Source organism: Mauremys reevesii, linkage group 25, assembly GCF_016161935.1.
Source record: "Mauremys reevesii isolate NIE-2019 linkage group 25, ASM1616193v1, whole genome shotgun sequence".
Lineage (NCBI taxonomy): Eukaryota > Metazoa > Chordata > Testudines > Geoemydidae > Mauremys > Mauremys reevesii.
Window position 1 is genome coordinate 13,078,432 of NC_052647.1, and position 17,116 is coordinate 13,095,547.

At 65.4% G+C, this 17,116-nt stretch overlaps 1 protein-coding gene across 1 annotated transcript in view; it reads left to right on the top strand.

Annotated features, from left to right (window-relative positions):
- Window positions 1-3,731: 3,731 nt before the first annotated feature.
- Window positions 3,732-17,116, top strand: part of OLFM2 (olfactomedin 2) — an 89,388-nt gene continuing 76,003 nt past the window's right edge. Inside the window, exon 1 of the mRNA XM_039514085.1 lies at window positions 3,732-3,878. Within this exon, the coding sequence (XP_039370019.1) occupies window positions 3,822-3,878 (57 nt within the window). The 5' untranslated portion in view covers window positions 3,732-3,821. The remainder of the gene's footprint in view (window positions 3,879-17,116) is intronic.

Here is a 17,116-nt window from a genome sequence, read left to right on the forward strand (position 1 = left end):
TGATTTAGTTGGGGTTGGTCCTGCTTTGAGCAGGGGGTTGGACTAGATACCTCCTGGGGTCCCTTCCAACCCTGAGATTCTATATATTCTATGAACAGAGTCTGTGCCCCAAAGGCTCGTGCTGCTGATACAGCGATGGTGCAAAGAGGGGTTGGCAGCCCCGCGGCGCAGGACATGGTTTAGGGAATCAGCTCCCCCCCCGCCCCCTGCAGCTCCCCTGGCTCCCTCCGCACACCCAGGCCTGGCATGAAACCAGCCACTTCTGCTCCTGGGCCAGACCAAACCCGCGTGTTGACCAGGCTTCGCTCGTTGGGCTTGAGGCGAGAGGCTGGTTGGGGGAAGTTCCTTCGTCCCTCCCTGCAGCCCAAAAGCCGCCAGGTGAAACTTACCCCCCCCCCCAGGGTGTCAGAACTTGTGGGAAAAAAACCAGGAGCACTTGTGGCACCTTAAAGACTAACAAATTTATTTAAGCATGAGCTTTCGTGAGCTACAGCTCACTTCTTCGGATCACGAAAGCTCATGCTTAAATAAATTTGTTAGTCAAGGTGCCACAAGTACTCCTGTTCTTTTTGCGGATACAGACTAACACGGCTGCTACTCTGAAACCTGTCATTATGCAAAGAACTTGTGGGGATGCAAATCCCACGGGGACTGGGGCTCAGCTGGCAGGGCCCCTGGCTCCAGGAACTCGGTGTGTGGGCGGGGGGGGGGGGGGGGAGGCTGGCCTGGCTCTAATACACCCCCCCCAAACAATGTGGTGGTTAAAAGGAAGGGACCTTGTTTCCTGTCACCTGAGCCTTGTGCACCAGCGTGCGGAGGGTGTAAGACGCTGCCGTCTCCATGTCTCACGCCTACTTTGCACAAGTGTGAAGGCGCTCACCAGGCCCTGGCGAAGTGGGGCCTTCCCTTTCCCCTGTTAGTGGGGGTGGGAGTCGCCCCCTTGCACCAAGAGACCCCACAGCACGATGGGCCCCAGGCCAATGGAGGGCAGCAGCCCCCATGCACGACCCCTCGGACTCTGGTCCCACCATGCCCGGGAATAGTGAATGAGGAGCAGCCGCCACCCCCTGGCCATGGCAGAGCCCCTCGCTTTGGGGAAGGGAGCAGCCTGGGTTGTGGCCAAAGGGGCGGAGCACTGGCCCAAGTGGCTGTTTGCTGCCCCCAGCGACTGGGACAGAGCCTGGGAACTGAGCTGCAGAGAAGGCAGATAGTTAGGGAATTATCACATCCCGGCCAGGAGCTGTCACAGCCCCCAGGGGGTGGGGGTGGGGCTGTGGGGGGGAACTGTCAGGGCGCTGGCAGGCAACTCTTACAAACAAGGAGCCAATTTATTCAGGGGGAGGAACCCAGGCTGGGGGCGGCTGATTGACAGGGACGTTGTGCCACTTCTGCAGAGACACCCGTGTGCCATGAGGCTCCCTGGCAGTTAATAGCAGCCTGCGCCGTGCAGCTTAATTACAGGCTGGGGTTGTTCAGAGCCCGGCAGAGAACAGCCCGAGCAGAGCGGGGAATCCTGGGGCACGAGGCTCCCGCTCCTCTGAGGAGCGCAGGAATTGCCAGCGCAGGGGCCCATCTCCCCCGGCGTCCCGTCTCCGACAGCCCCCAGCCCCACTGCTCTGGGGATGGAGCCCGGCAGGAGGCAGCGATGGGATAACCTGCCCCCTATTGCCAATGGCTCAGAGTGAAGCAGGCCGGGCAGCCCCCCATGCTGAGGCCTTTCCCCCCGGCCCCGGCCCCGCGTGACCCCAGGCTCCGTGGCAGCTCCGGGCGGTCACATGGAGGTACTGATCTGCTGACACCGGCAACACACCGGCCCCCCGGACTCAGGGGCCTGCAGGGAGCCTCCTGTCACTGGGTGCCAGCCTCTCCCAGGCCCCTCGCACCCGCTGCAGCCCCACAGCCTGGGTCCTAGCACGGCCCAAAGCCCAGGCCCCAGCCCTGGCTCTGCGTGAGGAGCTGGTGGAGTCCATGTGGAGCCACTCACAGCATCCCCCCCCCGGGACCGCTGCCCCCTCCCTGCCGGCTCTGGCACCCTCAGCTCCCCCCCGCCAGGCCTGCTGCCCTCCCTGCTGGCTCCGGCACCTCGGCTCCCGGGCCCAGTGCCCCCTCCTGCCGGCTCCGGCACCTCAGCTCCCCCGCAGGCCTGCTGCCCTCCCTGCCGGCTCCGGCACCTCAGCTCCCCCCCCAGGCCTGCTGCCCCCTCCCTGCTGGCTCCGGCACCCTCGGCTCCCCCCCCGGGCCCAGTGCCCCCTCCCTGCCGGCTCCGGCACCCTCAGCTCCCCCCGCAGGCCTGCTGCCCCCTCCCTGCCGGCTCCGGCACCTCGGCTCCCAGGCCTGCTGCCCCCTCCCTGCTGGCTCCGGCACCCTCAGCTCCCAGGCCTGCTGCCCCCTCCCTGCTGGCTCCGGCACCTCGGCTCCCGGGCCCAGTGCCCCTCCCTGCCGGCTCCGGCACCTCGGCTCCCAGGCCTGCTGCCCCCTCCCTGCCGGCTCCGGCACCCTCGGCTCCCAGGCCTGCTGCCCCTCCCTGCCGGCTCCGGCACCTCAGCTCCCGGACCGCTGCCCCTCCCGGCTGGCTCCGGCACCCTCGGCTCCCCCCCCCCGGGACCGCGGCCCCCTCCCTGCCGGCTCCGGCACCCTCAGCTCCCCTCCCAGGCCTGCTGCCCCCTCCCTGCCGGCTCCGGCACCCTCAGCTCCCCCCCCCAGGCCTGCTGCCCCCTCCCTGCCGGCTCCGGCACCCTCAGCTCCCCCCCCCCGGCCCGCTGCCCCCTCCCTGCCGGCTCCAGCACCCTCGGCTCTCCCCCCCGGGTGTGTGGAGGGGCATCTCCCCGGCTCACCCCACTGGGGCTGTGCGCCCACCCCTCACGGCCACCTGGGAGGCAGGACGGACCTGGTTGGGGCACAATCCTCACGTCACGGGGGGCTGGACGCTAGGCCGGGTCCCACTGTGCAGCCCTAGTGGGGGCACCCAGAGGCCACAATGATGGGCACAAGGAGCAGGGTAGGAGAACAGGGAGTAGGGCCCTCCCGGCCCAGGACACAACAACAATGGAGGGAGGGAAAGCGGGGTCTCAACCCGCCCCCTTGAAACTCTCAGCCCCTCTCTAACCACTAGACCTCCCTCCCCTCCCAGAGCCACCAGAAGAGAACCCAGGAGTCCAGCGCCCAGCCCCTCCCCCTCTAACCACCACTCCCCTCCCCGAGCCGGGAGAGAACCCAGGAGTCCAGCGCCCAGCCCCTCCCCCTCTAACCACCACTCCCCTCCCCCAGCCGGGAGAGAACCCAGGAGTCCGGTGCCCAGCCCCTCCCCCTCTAACCACCACTCCCCTCCCCGAGCCGGGAGAGAACCCAGGAGTCCGGCGCCTCCCCCTCTAACCACCACTCCCCTCCCCCAGCCAGGAGAGAACCCAGGAGTCCGGCGCCCAGCCCCTCCCCCTCTAACCACCACTCCCCTCCCCCAGCCGGGAGAGAACCCAGGAGTCCGGCGCCCAGCCCCTCCCCGAGCCGGGAGAGAACCCAGGAGTCCGGCGCCCAGCCCCTCCCCGAGCCGGGAGAGAACCCAGGAGTCCGGCGCCCAGCGCCGCTAAGCACGAGCCGGGCAGCCCCCCGCAGGTGTTTGAGGCGGGGCCTCGCCCCCCCACCCCCGGCAGGCCCCTCCCCCCGCGCGCACGCTCCCTGCGCGGCGCAGCCCCGGGGTGCGCGGCGCGCAGCGAGCCCGGCCGGGGCCCCGCGCGAGGCGGAGCCGCGTGGAGCCGCGCGGGGCGGAGGGTCCCCGCCGGGGAGCCGGAGCCGGAGCCGCCCGGGCCGGGCTCCGCGTCTGCACCATGCGCCTCCTGCCCAGCCTCTGCCTGCTGCTGGCGGCCGGGTCCCGGGCAGCCCAGGTAGGCGCGGGCGGGGGGGGGGCTCCGCTTGGAACTGGGGGCGCAGCCCGTCACCCCCGGGGGGCAGTTCGGGTCAGTGGCTCCTGCCCCCCCCCCCCGTTCGCCCCTGCCCAGGTGCGCACCGGTCTGGGCCCCGGGAGCCCTGCACCGGCCGGGCTCAGGTGGGGGCTGGGACCCAGGGCGCCGGGTGTTTCCCACCCAGGGGAGCTCAGCTCAGCTGCCCCCGGCCGGCCGGGGGCCCCTCAGGGGCCTGTTCTCAGCCGGGCTGGGGCTGGTGGATGCCCTGGGCCGCTGGCCCCTGGAGCGGGCTGCGGGACGGGGCGCGTTTGCAGGCAGGGCTGCAGAACAGGTGCCAGGACTCCTGGGTTCCTCCAGCTTGTGGAGGGCTCGGCAGTTCTGTCGCTGTGCTGCGTCCCTGTGCCTCTGGCAACGTGTCCTGCTGGCCTCTCCCTGGCACCTGTGCCGCGTCCTGTCCCCCAGGCCCAGCCTTGTCCCCGCTCCCTGCCTCCTCCAGTCCCACCCTGGGGCTGGCAGAAGTTCCCGTTCCCACCCGACGGCAAAAGGTCTCCCTAGCGCTGGGGTCAAGGATGCACAGGCTCTGCGCTGAGCCCCGGCTTTCCAGCCCCCTGGCAGGAGCCCCTCGGCCTGCCAGAGCCCCCGGGGGACCCGCTCTGCCCGCAGGCCTGGCCACGCGCCTCACCGCCTCCGAGGCTGAGCCTCTGGGCTCCAGCCCTCCTGCTGCCCGCCCTGAGCTCTGCCCCGTGGGTCCGGCTGAGCCCCACGCCTGACCCAGCCCTGGCCCCTCTGCAGGGACCACCGCGGCTCAGCCAGGACTGGCAGCGGCCCCCGGCCGCGTTCCCCAAGCAGAGACGGGCTCCTTAGCCCCCGGCCCCGGGACGGCCCCCGGTTGGCGCAGAGCAGCGAAGGCTCCAACATGGGCCATGCGGCCGAGCCGGGGCTCCACCCGGCCAAGCTGCCGTGGGTCCGTCTGGGCTGGATCTCCGGCTCTGTCAGTCCCGGTGAGAGCTGCTGAGCCCCTCCGCAGACCCGGCCTCACCCCGGCACCTCTCGGGCCATCGTCCCCCTCCTGCGAAGCCCAGCCCAGTTCCCGTGTGCTGCTGAGCAGGGCTCATTGTTCAGTTCTGGGGGCAGGGGCGTCTGTGTGCGCTCCCATGGTCCCTCCCGTCTCGTACTCTGCCCCAAGAGCAGCTTTAACCCTGCTGGGTAGCAGGGCAGAGTACAGAGGGAAACTGAGGCACCCATTAGCTTCATAACAATATTACAGAAAATGTCCGCCTTGTCCTGTCAGCAAAGGGGGAAATCCGTGCCCATCCCCCCGGGACCCTGGGCTCGGGGTGGGGGGATTTGGTAGCACTGCCCCATGTGGGGTTTGGCAGGTTCCTCCTTCCAGCTTCCCAAGGCTGCAGGATCCCAGCTGAGAGCAAGGGGCACCTGGTCCCTCTGTGGGAATGGCCACGCCAGGGTGAGAGCGGGGCCCCAATGCTGGGCTGATGGGGGGGCTCTTTTCCCCCAGAATCCAGGGGGTGTGCCAGGCCCAGTCTCTCTAGATCCCTCTCTGCTCTCGGTGCCCCAGCTGTCCGGGGGTGTCTGAAATGGGGGGCTGGCCCTGGTGCAGGAGCCCCTTCTCCATCTCCCTGCCCCCCCACCTCCTCTAGTCCCGTCCCCCCGTCCTGTCCCAACCACTTCCTGTGCCCACAGACATCTGCTCCCGCGTGGAGGAATTGGAAAAGGTTCAGAAAAGGGCAACAGAAATGATGAGGGGGATGGAACAGCTTCCGTATGAGGAGAGATTGATAAGCCTGGGACTTTTCAGCTTGGGAACGAGACGGCCAAGCGGGGAGATGCTAGAGGTCTATAAAATCAGGCGTGGTGTAGAGAAAGTAAACAGGGACGTGTTATTTACTCCTCCTCATAACACAAGAACAAGGGGGCACTAAATGAAATTAATAGGTAGCAAACAAACAAACACAAGAAAGTATTTTTTCACGCAATGCACTGTCAACCTGTGGAACTCTTTGCTAGAGGATATTGTGAAGGCCAAGACTATAACAGGGTTCAAAAGGGAGCTAGATAAATTCATGGAGGGCAGGTCCATCCATGGCTATCAGCCAGGCTGGGCAGGGATGACGTCCCTAACCTCTGTTTGCCAGCAGCTGGGAATGGGCGACAGGGGCTGGGTCACTTGCTGATTCCCTGTTCTGGTCACTCCCTCTGGGGCACCTGGCATTGGCCCCTGTCGGCAGACAGGACACTGGGCTGGATGGACCCTGGGTCTGACCCCGTCTGGCCGTTGGTATGTGTGCCCCCCCTTGGGTGCAGTGGCCCCTCCCCAGCTGGGCTGAGCTCAGGGCCCCCATGCGTACGGCTGGGCGGGGGTCTCCCCAGCCTGGCCCTGTGCTTGTGCACGGCATGGGGAGGGGGCAGGGGGCAGGGCTCCTCTCAGGGCTGACTCCCGCCCGTGTGACCCTGAGTGGGAGACTCTCCCGGGCTGTGTCAGTGGCAGGTGGGCCCGGCTCACGGTGGGAGCTGGCGAGGGAGGAAATGGGTCCTGGGCACAGCAGCTGCGTCCCTGATCCCAGAGTCCAGCCTCAGCCCTGGCCTTGCAGCGCCCCAGGGGCCAGGCGGGCAGGGCACCCAGCCTCCGGGGTGAGTCCAGCTGAGCGTCTGCAGTGACCAGCGCCCCAGGGGCCGGCTGCGGGAGGTCAGGCAGGGCTGAATCCACCCAGGGGGAGCTGTGACCCCAGGGGCCCGGCTCTGCTGACAGCCAACCTCCCCTGCTCGTCCCTCCCTGAGCCTCCGTGCCCCCCCACTCTTCTGGTCTCCCTCCTTCCCAGCCCCACTGCCTGGGGGCCCCTGGGCCAGAGGAGCTGCCAGGAAAGGGGGATCCTGGCTCTAAACCCCATGGGTCCCCGCCAGTGGCACTGCACCGGCCCTGGGCTGGAATCCCCCCACCCCCAGCCCCCTGAGTCGCTGGCAGACAGCCACATGGGAAGCCGGGCTATAAACCCCACGGGCTCCAGTGGCTAGAATCCAGGTGCTGCCCAGGCCCAGAGCCCCTTGGGGGGAGCTGTGTGGGGAGGAGGGGATGCCCCCAGCCTGGAGCTGGCAGGGCTCTGTCGCGGAGCGGCTGGCGGAGAACTGGGATCTGCAGCTGCTGGCAGGGCTGGACTCCCTGGGGGGGTCCCTGAGCTGCTCTTTGCAGACTCTGGCTCCCGCAGCCTCAGCCCTGGCCTCCAACCCCGCGCAGCCGAGCGGTGGCTGAGTCAGCCTGGCACAGCTGGCACCTGCAAGCCCTGTCCTGGGGCATGGAGGCTGCAGCTGCTCCCAGACTCCTGGTTAGACAGCTGGCCCTGCTGAATATTCACCAGGGCAGGCTCGCCCGCCATTGGCCAGCATCGGCTCTGTCTGCTGAATATGCAGGATGTGCCCAGGGCTCTGGTTGGCTAGACAGCCGCTGCTCAGCCCGCCCTGTCCCCCTCTGTGCCTGGGAGTGGGGGCGGGGAGGTCTCCCACCTCAGGCACAGGTGTTGTGGGGGCGGGGGGAGTCCTCCGATCTGAGCCCATTAGTGCTGTGCTCTGGTTCCACCTAGTTCTGCTGTCGCTCCCACCCCTGTGCAAACTGAGCATGTTACTCGGTGCTGGGTGGGCCTGGCGTGCAAAGTGAGCGTGCAGTGGTTGAGAATGGTGTACGAGGGCCGGGTGGGCCTGACATGCAAAGCGAGCGTGCAGTGGTTGGGAGTGGTGCACGAGGGCCGGGTGGGCCTGGCGTGCAAATCGAGCGTGCAGTGGTTGGGAGTGGTTCACGAGGGCCGGGTGGGCCTGGCGTGCAAAGCGAGCGTGCAGTGGTTGAGAATGGTGTACGAGGGCTGGGCGTGCAAAGCGAGCGTGCAGTGGTTGGGAGTGGTGCACGAGGGCCGGGTGGGCCTGGCGTGCAAAGCGAGCGTGCAGTGGTTGAGAATGGTGCACGAGGGCCGGGTGGGCCTTGCGTGCAAATCGAGCGTGCAGTGGTTGGGAGTGGTGCACGAGGGCCGGGTGGGCCTGGCGTGCAAAGCGAGCGTGCAGTGGTTGAGAATGGTGCACGAGGGCCAGGTGGGCTTTGCGTGCAAATCGAGCGTGCAGTGGTTGGGAGTGGTGCACGAGGGCCGGGTGGGCCTGGCGTGCAAAGCGAGCGTGCAGTGGTTGGGAGTGGTGCACGAGGGCCGGGTGGGCCTGGCGTGCAAATCGAGTGTGCAGTGGTTGGGAGTGGTTCACGAGGGCCGGGTGGGCCTGGTGTGCAACGCGAGCGTGCAGTGGTTGAGAATGGTGTACGAGGGCTGGGCGTGCAAAGCGAGCGTGCAGTGGTTGGGAGTGGTGCACGAGGGCCGGGCGTGCAAAGCGAGCGTGCAGTGGTTGAGAATGGTGTACGAGGGCCGGGCATGCAAAGCGAACGTGCAGTGGTTGGGAGTGGTGCACGAGGGCCGGGTGGGCCTGGCGTGCAAATCGAGCGTGCAGTGGTTGGGAGTGGTTCATGAGGGCCGGGTGGGCCTGGCGTGCGCGGCGTGCAGTGGTTGAGAATGGTGTACGAGGCCGGGCGTGCAAAGCGGCGTGCAGTGGTTGGGAATGGTGTACGAGGGCTGGGCGTGCAAGCGGCGTGCAGTGGTTGGGAGTGGTGCACGAGGGCTGGGTGGGCCTGGCGTGCAAGCGGCGTGCAGTGGTTGAGAATGGTGCACGAGGGCCAGGTGGGCCTTGCGTGCAAAGCGGCGTGCAGTGGTTGGGAGTGGTGCACGAGGCCAGGTGGGCCTGGCGTGCATGGCGTGCAGTGGTTGGGAGTAGTGCACGAGGGCCGGGCGTGCACAGCGCGCGTGCAGTGGTTGCGACTTGTGTACGAGGGCCGGGTGTGCAAAGCGAGCGTGCAGTGGTTGGGAGTGGTGCACGAGGGCCGGGTGTGCAAAGCGAGCGTGCAGTGGTTGGGAGTGGTGCACGAGGGCTGGGCGTGCAAAGCGAGCGTGCAGTGGTTGGGAATGGTGCACGAGGGCCGGGTGGGCCTTGCGTGCAAATCGAGCGTGCAGTGGTTGGGAGTGGTGCACGAGGGCCGGGCGTGCAAAGCGAGCGTGCAGTGGTTGAGAATGGTGTACGAGGGCCGGGCGTGCAAAGCGAGCGTGCAGTGGTTGGGAATGGTGCACGAGGGCCGGGTGGGCCTTGCGTGCAAATCGAGCGTGCAGTGGTTGGGAGTGGTGCACGAGGGCCGGGCGTGCAAAGCGAGCGTGCAGTGGTTGAGAATGGTGCACGAGGGCCGGGTGGGCCTGGCGTGCAAAGCGAGCGTGCAGTGGTTGGGAGTGGTGCACGAGGGCCTGGCGTGCAAAGCGAGCGTGCAGTGGTTGGGAGTGGTGCACAAGGGCCGGGTGGGCCTGGCGTGCAAAGCGAGCGTGCAGTGGTTGGGAGTGGTGCACGAGGGCCGGGTGGGCCTGGCGTGCAAATCGAGCATGCAGTGGTTGGGAGTGGTTCACGAGGGCCGGGTGGGCCTGGCGTGCAAAGCGAGCGTGCAGTGGTTGAGAATGGTGTACGAGGGCTGGGCGTGCAAAGCGAGCGTGCAGTGGTTGGGAGTGGTTCACGAGGGCCGGGTGGGCCTGGCGTGCAAAGCGAGCGTGCAGTGGTTGAGAATGGTGCACGAGGGCCGGGTGGGCCTTGCGTGCAAATCGAGCGTGCAGTGGTTGGGAGTGGTGCACGAGGGCCGGGTGGGCCTGGCGTGCAAAGCAAGCGTGCAGTGGTTGAGAATGGTGCACGAGGGCCGGGTGGGCCTTGCGTGCAAATCGAGCGTGCAGTGGTTGGGAGTGGTGCACGAGGGCCGGGTGGGCCTGGCGTGCAAAGCGAGCGTGCAGTGGTTGGGAGTGGTGCACGAGGGCCGGGTGGGCCTGGCGTGCAAAGCGAGCGTGCAGTGGTTGGGAGTGGTGCACGAGGGCCGGGTGGGCCTGGCGTGCAAATCGAGCGTGCAGTGGTTGGGAGTGGTTCACGAGGGCCGGGTGGGCCTGGCGTGCAACGCGAGCGTGCAGTGGTTGAGAATGGTGCACGAGGGCCGGGTGGGCCTTGCGTGCAAATCGAGCGTGCAGTGGTTGGGAGTGGTGCACGAGGGCCGGGTGGGCCTGGCGTGCAAAGCGAGCGTGCAGTGGTTGAGAATGGTGTACGAGGGCCGGGTGGGCCTTGCGTGCAAATCGAGCGTGCAGAGGTTGGGAATGGTGAACGAGGGCCGGGTGGGCCTGGCGTGCATAGCGAGCGTGCAGTGGTTGGGAGTGGTTCACGAGGGCCGGGTGGGCCTGGCGTGCAAAGCGAGCGTGCAGTGGTTGGGAGTGGTGCACGAGGGCCGGGTGGGCCTGGCGTGCAAATCGAGCGTGCAGTGGTTGGGAGTGGTTCACGAGGGCCGGGTGGGCCTGGCGTGCAACGCGAGCGTGCAGTGGTTGAGAATGGTGTACGAGGGCCGGGTGGGCCTGGCGTGCAAATCGAGCGTGCAGTGGTTGGGAGTGGTGCACGAGGGCCGGGTGGGCCTGGCGTGCAACGCGAGCGTGCAGTGGTTGAGAATGGTGTACGAGGGCCGGGCGTGCAAAGCGAGCGTGCAGTGGTTGGGAATGGTGTACGAGGGCTGGGCGTGCAAAGCGAGCGTGCAGTGGTTGGGAGTGGTGCACGAGGGCTGGGTGGGCCTGGCGTGCAAAGCGAGCGTGCAGTGGTTGAGAATGGTGCACGAGGGCCAGGTGGGCCTTGCGTGCAAAGCGAGCGTGCAGTGGTTGGGAGTGGTGCACGAGGGCCAGGTGGGCCTGGCGTGCAAAGCGAGCGTGCAGTGGTTGGGAGTAGTGCATGAGGGCCGGGCGTGCAAAGCGAGCGTGCAGTGGTTGAGAATTGTGTACGAGGGCCGGGTGTGCAAAGCGAGCGTGCAGTGGTTGGGAGTGGTGCACGAGGGCCAGGCGTGCAAAGCGAGCGTGCAGTGGTTGGGAGTGGTTCACGAGGGCCGGGTGGGCCTGGCGTGCAAAGCGAGCGTGCAGTGGTTGAGAATGGTGCACGAGGGCCAGGTGGCCCTGGCGTGCAAAGCGAGCGTGCAGTGGTTGGGAGTGGTGCACGAGGGCCGGGTGGGCCTGGCGTGCAAAGCGAGCGTGCAGTGGTTGGGAGTGGTGCACGAGGGCCGGGCGTGCAAAGCGAGCGTGCAGTGGTTGAGAATGGTGAACGAGGGCCGGGTGTGCAAAGCGTGCGAGCAGTGGTTGGGAGTGGTGCCAGAGGTCGGGGCGTGCAAGCGCGTGCAGTGGTTGGGAATGGTGCACGAGGGCCGGGTGGGCCTTGCGTGCAAATCGAGCGTGCAGTGGTTGGGAGTGTTGCACGAGGGCGTGCAACGCGAGCGTGCAGTGGTTGAGAATGGTGTACGAGGGCCGGGCGTGCAAAGCGAGCGTGCAGTGGTTGGGAATGGTGCACGAGGGCCGGGTGGGCCTTGCGTGCAAATCGAGCGTGCAGTGGTTGGGAGTGGTGCACGAGGGCCGGGCGTGCAAAGCGAGCGTGCAGTGGTTGGGAGTGGTGCACGAGGGCCGGGTGGGCCTGGCGTGCAAAGCGAGCGTGCAGTGGTTGGGAGTGGTGCACGAGGGCCGGGTGGGCCTGGCGTGCAAAGCGAGCGTGCAGTGGTTGGGAGTGGTGCACGAGGGCCGGGTGGGCCTGGCGTGCAAAGCGAGCGTGCAGTGGTTGAGAATGGTGTACGAGGGCCGGGCGTGCAAAGCGAGCGTGCAGTGGTTGGGAGTGGTTCACGAGGGCCGGGTGGACCTGGCGTGCAAAGCGAGCGTGCAGTGGTTGAGAATGGTGCACGAGGGCCGGGTGGGCCTTGCGTGCAAATCGAGCGTGCAGTGGTTGGGAGTGGTGCATGAGGGCCGGGTGGGCCTGGCATGCAAAGCGAGCGTGCAGTGGTTGGGAGTGGTTCACGAGGGCCGGGTGGGCCTGGCATGCAAAGCGAGCGTGCAGTGGTTGGGAGTGGTGCACGAGGGCCGGGTGGGCCTGGCGTGCAAAGCGAGCGTGCAGTGGTTGGGAGTGGTTCACGAGGGCCGGGCGTGCAAAGCGAGCGTGCAGTGGTTGGGAATGGTGCAGGATGGGAGAGGATGCGACTCATGCCCGCAAGCAGGAGGGTGCATGTGCTAACTCCGGGTATTCTAGTTACTCATAGTGACGCCTGGCCCTTTCCTGAACCCTGCGGGGCTCTCGGCCTCCGAGAGATCCTGTGGCAGAGAGTTCCACTGGCTCATTGTGAACCATGCAGAAAATGTGTGCTGTTACCCTCGCGTTCTAGCTAGAGCAGCTGCTGGGCCACCAGGGTCTGCCTCTGTCTCCTAAGGGCGCCTTTGCCCCGCTCTGGCTCCAGTGCTCATGGACAAGTTTGGGGGGTGCATGTGTCTGAGTCTCCTCTCCCCCAGGAGCTGCGCTGTCTCCCTGCTTGTTCTCTCCTTATGACCACGGTTCATTCCCCAGCACGGCACTAAATGCCACATAACGAGCCTGAATTAACGAGCAATTTACATGCAGATTCCCAGTGATTACACTATGGTTGGGCAAATTAGAAGATGCTGAGGTGGGTGGGTGGGTGCTGGGTTCACTGATCTCTGGCTTGTAGCGTAACAATGCACACGTCCCGTGTAGGCGTCCGTGCCCCCTCCGTGGGACGGGTCCCTCAGCACCTCCAGCTCCCGCTCCCTCGGCCCCACAGGCAGTGCCGTCTCCCCCCTGGCAGGCCTGGCCTGCGTGCTCCCAGAGGTGCTGGTGACCCGGAGAGCGGGGCCGGGTGTGCGTGTCTCAGCGAGGCTGGGCAGTGTGGGTGCTGCTGGGACGCCCGTCGGGAGCCGGGTGCCCCAGGTGGGGCAAGGGGCTTCTCTCATAGGGGTCTCTCTTCCCCGGCTGGCCAGAGTCCTGCAGAGAGGGGGCCGGGGCTGGGCACTCGGTGCAGCTTGAAGGGTCCGTGGCAGGGGCTGGGACGGAGCCGGCAGAGACGCGGGCTCAGGGCTGGGCTGAGCGGCACGGTCTCCCCCATCACACCAGCGCACAGCTGTGCTTCCCGCACTCCGTGGCCGCCGAGCCCCAGCCTGTCGCCTGCGGGGATGCGGCTGGTGTGACACGCGGGCTGCTGCCGCCACCTGATGCTCACTGGCTCCCTGCCTGTGCCAAGCACCAGGATGCCACGTCTCAGTCAGGGCAGGTCAGTGCTGGGGCGTCTGGCACTGCTGCCAACCATGCGCAGGGCAGCATCCTTGGCATGCAGCCTGGCATGGGGGCAGAGAACCTGGGACAGACCTGGGGTCTCTGGGCCTCGACCCTCATGGTGCCGGTTCCGGGGGTTCGGGGGGAGCCTCCCGCAGCATCTGGGCACCGCCTGCCTTCCCCTGCCTGGAAGTGGCTGCACAGCACAGTGATGCTGATTCCCCCCTTACCCTGCGTCTCACCCCATTGCAAGCTCTGCCTAGCTGGGGGGGGGGGGAGCCCTGATTGAGGCACCTCACCTGGGGGGAGGGGGCTGCACCCACCTTGCCCCTCCTGCTCCCCCAGGCTCTGTTTTTCTGCCCGCCGGAGTCTGTCCCCTCGGCTTCATCCCTGTCTCCCCCCCCAGCACTCGGAAGAGCCCCCATCCCTGCAGCCAGCCTGGCCTGGGGCTGTCTCCACTCGCCCCACCGATGGGGGGAGCCGGAGCCCAGGTAGCCGGTCCTGGCACCTGGTGCAGGGATTTGCGTGATGGATAAATCGTGTGTGTGTGTGTGACTGACTCGCTCTCGCCCCCGTGGCCTGGGCGAGGCTCGAAGGCAGCGGGTTCCAAATGGGGGTGAGGAAGAGGCGTGGGCCGGTGGAACTCTCTGCCACAAGGGTTCACCCAGGCTGAGGAGTGTTGTTTCCTGGTGTTACGGCAGCGCCCAGGGCCCCAGGGTGAGGACGTGGCGCAGACACTGAATGGAGACAGGCCCTGCCCTGAACAACTGACAGTCTCCATGCAGCCGAGAGCTGGGCAGGGCTGAGAAAAGGGACCAGCCGTTTCTGTGGCTAATGAGAACATCCCTAGTTAGAGCAGCGAGGGGCAGAACGGGCCCAAGAGGCCTGGCTGGGCCAGAGGCCCCCTGCGTCCTGACCTGTAACTCCCAGGGGTCAGCAGGGGGCTTCCCCAGGGCCGAGAATCCCACCGCTGCCTCCTGCAGGGCTCGGGCACCTTCCTCCACAGCCGTGGCGCTGTCAGAGCCGGGGGGCTGGGCTGGGCTGGGCTAGGGGTGTGTGCGTGTGTGTGCGTGTGTGCGCGCGCGGTGCTGCTGTCGGAGCCGGGATACCGGGCTAGATGGGCCCTGGGCTGGGCTAGTGGTGTGTGTGGGTGTGTGTGTGTGCGCGCGGTGCTGCTGTCGGAGCCGGGATACCGGGCTAGATGGGCCCTGGGCTGGGCTAGTGGGGGGTGTGTGTGTGTGTGTGTGTGCGCCCGGTGCTGCTGCTGTCGGAGCCGGGATACCGGGCTAGATGGGCCCTGGGCTGGGCTAGTGGTGTGTGTGGGTGTGTGTGTGTGCGCCCGGTGCTGCTGTCGGAGCCGCTATACCGGGCTAGATGGGCCCTGGGCTGGGCTAGTGGGGTGTGTGTGTGTGTGTGTGTGTGTGCACGGTGCTGCTGCTGTCGGAGCCGGGATACCGGGCTAGATGGGCGCTGTCTCGCTGTGTGTGCACGCACAGTGACTGCTAGTCCCCACAAGGTGGCACTGCAGCACCACTCAGTCCGCCTTGGTCTGGGTGCCAGCGCTAGGCTGGGCGGAGGCGCCGACTGGCCGCGTCGCTCCTGAGCGGGGCATTCACACCGCGTCCAGGCGCCGTGTGTCTGGGCGGCGCCCGGCCCGACGGGGCCCCCATCTCCGTGTGTCTGGGCGGCGCCCGGCCCGACGGGGCCCCCGATCTCGGTCGCCGCGTGTCTGGGCGGCGCCCGGCCCGACGGGGCCCCCGATCTCGGTCGCCGTGTGTCTGGGCGGCGCCCGGCCCGACGGGGCCCCCATCTCCGTGTGTCTGGGCGGCGCCCGGCCCGACGGGGCCCCCATCTCCGTGTGTCTGGGCGGCGCCCGGCCCGACGGGGCCCCCGATCTCGGTTGCCGCGTGTCTGCGCGGCGCCCGGCCCGACGGGGCCCCCGATCTCGGTTGCCGCGTGTCTGGGCGGCCCCCGGCCCGACGGGGCCTCCAGGTGCTCCCATCATAGAAATTATGTTAATATGAACAAAAGAAACACTCCTTCCTGTGTACTGAGTTCTGTGGATGCAGGCAGTGGTGAGCTGGAGCCGGTTCCCAAGAACCGGTTGCTAAAATTAGACCTCCATGGAGAACCGGTTGTTAAAGGGCCAGGGGGTGGGCAAAGAACTCAAGTCCGCGGGCCGGACCATCCTGTTGCTCCCAGGATTCCCAGCTGGGGAGGCTGAGGCTCCCCCGGCCCTTCCCCCGCTTCCCCCCAGCTGCAGCGGGGCCAGCCGCCAGCACCAGATGGGCAGCTCAGCTGAGCTCCGGAGTCATAGAATCATAGAATCTCAGGGTTGGAAGGGACCCCAGGAGGGATCTAGTCCAACCCCCTGCTCAAAGCAGGACCAAACCCAACTAAATCATCCCAGCCAGGGCTTTGTCAAGCCTGACCTTAAAAACCTCTAAGGAAGGAGATTCCACCACCTCCCTAGGTAAACCATTCCAGTGCTTCACCACCCTCCTAGTGAAACAGTGTTTCCTAATGTCCAACCTAAACCTCCCCCACTGCAACTTGAGACCATCACTCCTTGTTCTCTCATCTGGTACCACTGAGAACAGTCTAGATCCATCCTCTTTGGAACCCCCCTTTCAGGTAGTTGAAAGCAGCTATCAAATCCCCCCTCATTCTTCTCTTCTGCAGACTAAACAATCCCAGTTCCCTCAGCCTCTCCTCATACGTCATGTGCTCCAGCCCCCTCATCATTTTTGTTGCCCTCCGCTGGACTCTCTCCAATTTATCCACATCCTTCTTGTAGTGTGGGGCCCAAAACTGGACACAGTACTCCAGATGTGGCCTCACCAATGTTGAATAGAGGGGAATGATCACGTCCCTCGATCTGCTGGCAATGCCCCTACTTATACAACCCAAACTGCCATTAGCCTTCTTGGCAACAAGGGCACACTGTTGACTCATATTCAGCTTTTCGTCCACTGTAACCCCTAGGTCCTTTTCTGCAGAACTGCTGCCCAGCCATTCGGTCCCTAGTCTGTAGCAGTGAATGGGATTCTTCCGTCCTAAGTGCAGGACTCTGCACTTGTCCTTGTTGAACCTCATCATATTTCTTTTGGCCCAATCCTCTAATTTGTCTAGGTCCCTCTGTATCCTATCCCTACCCTCCAGCGTATCAACCACTCCTCCCAGTTTAGTGTCATCTGCAAACTTGCTAAGGGTACAGTCCACACCATCCTCCAGATCGTTAATGAAGATATTGAATAAAACCGGCCCCAGCACCGACCCTTGGGGCACTCCGCTTGTTACCGGCTGCCAACTAGACATGGAACCATTGATCACTACCCGTTGAGCCCGACCATCTAGCCAGTTTTCTATCCACCTTACCGTCCATTCATCCAGCCCAGACTTCTTTAATTTGCTGGCAAGAATATTGTGGGAAACTGTATCAAAAGCTTTGCTAAAGTCCAGAAATAGCACATCCACTGCTTTCCCCTCATCCACAGAGCCGGTTATCTCATCATAGAAGGCAATTAGGTTAGTCAGGCATGACTTGCCTTTGGTGAATCCATGCTGACTGTTCCTGATCACTTCCCCTCCTTTAAGTGGTTCAGAATTGATTCCTTGAGGACCTGCTCCATGATTTTTCCAGGGACTGAGGTGAGACTGACTGGCCTGTAGTTCCCTGGATCTTCCTTCTTCCCTTTTTTAAAGCTGGGCACTACATTAGCCTTTTTCCAGTCATCCGGGACCTCCCCCGATCGCCATGATTTTTCAAAGATAATGGCCAATGGGTCTGCAATCTCATCGGCCAACTCCTTTAGCACCCTCAGATGCAGCGCATCCGGCCCCATGGACTTGTGCTCGTCCAGCTTTCCTAAATAGTCCCGAACTACTTCTTTCTCCACAGAGAGCTGGTCACCTCCTCCCCATACTGTGCTGCAGAGTGCAGCTGTCTGGGAGCTGACCTTGTCTGTGAAGACAGAGGCAAAAAAAGCATTGAGTACACTAGCTTTCTCCACATCCTCTGTCACTAG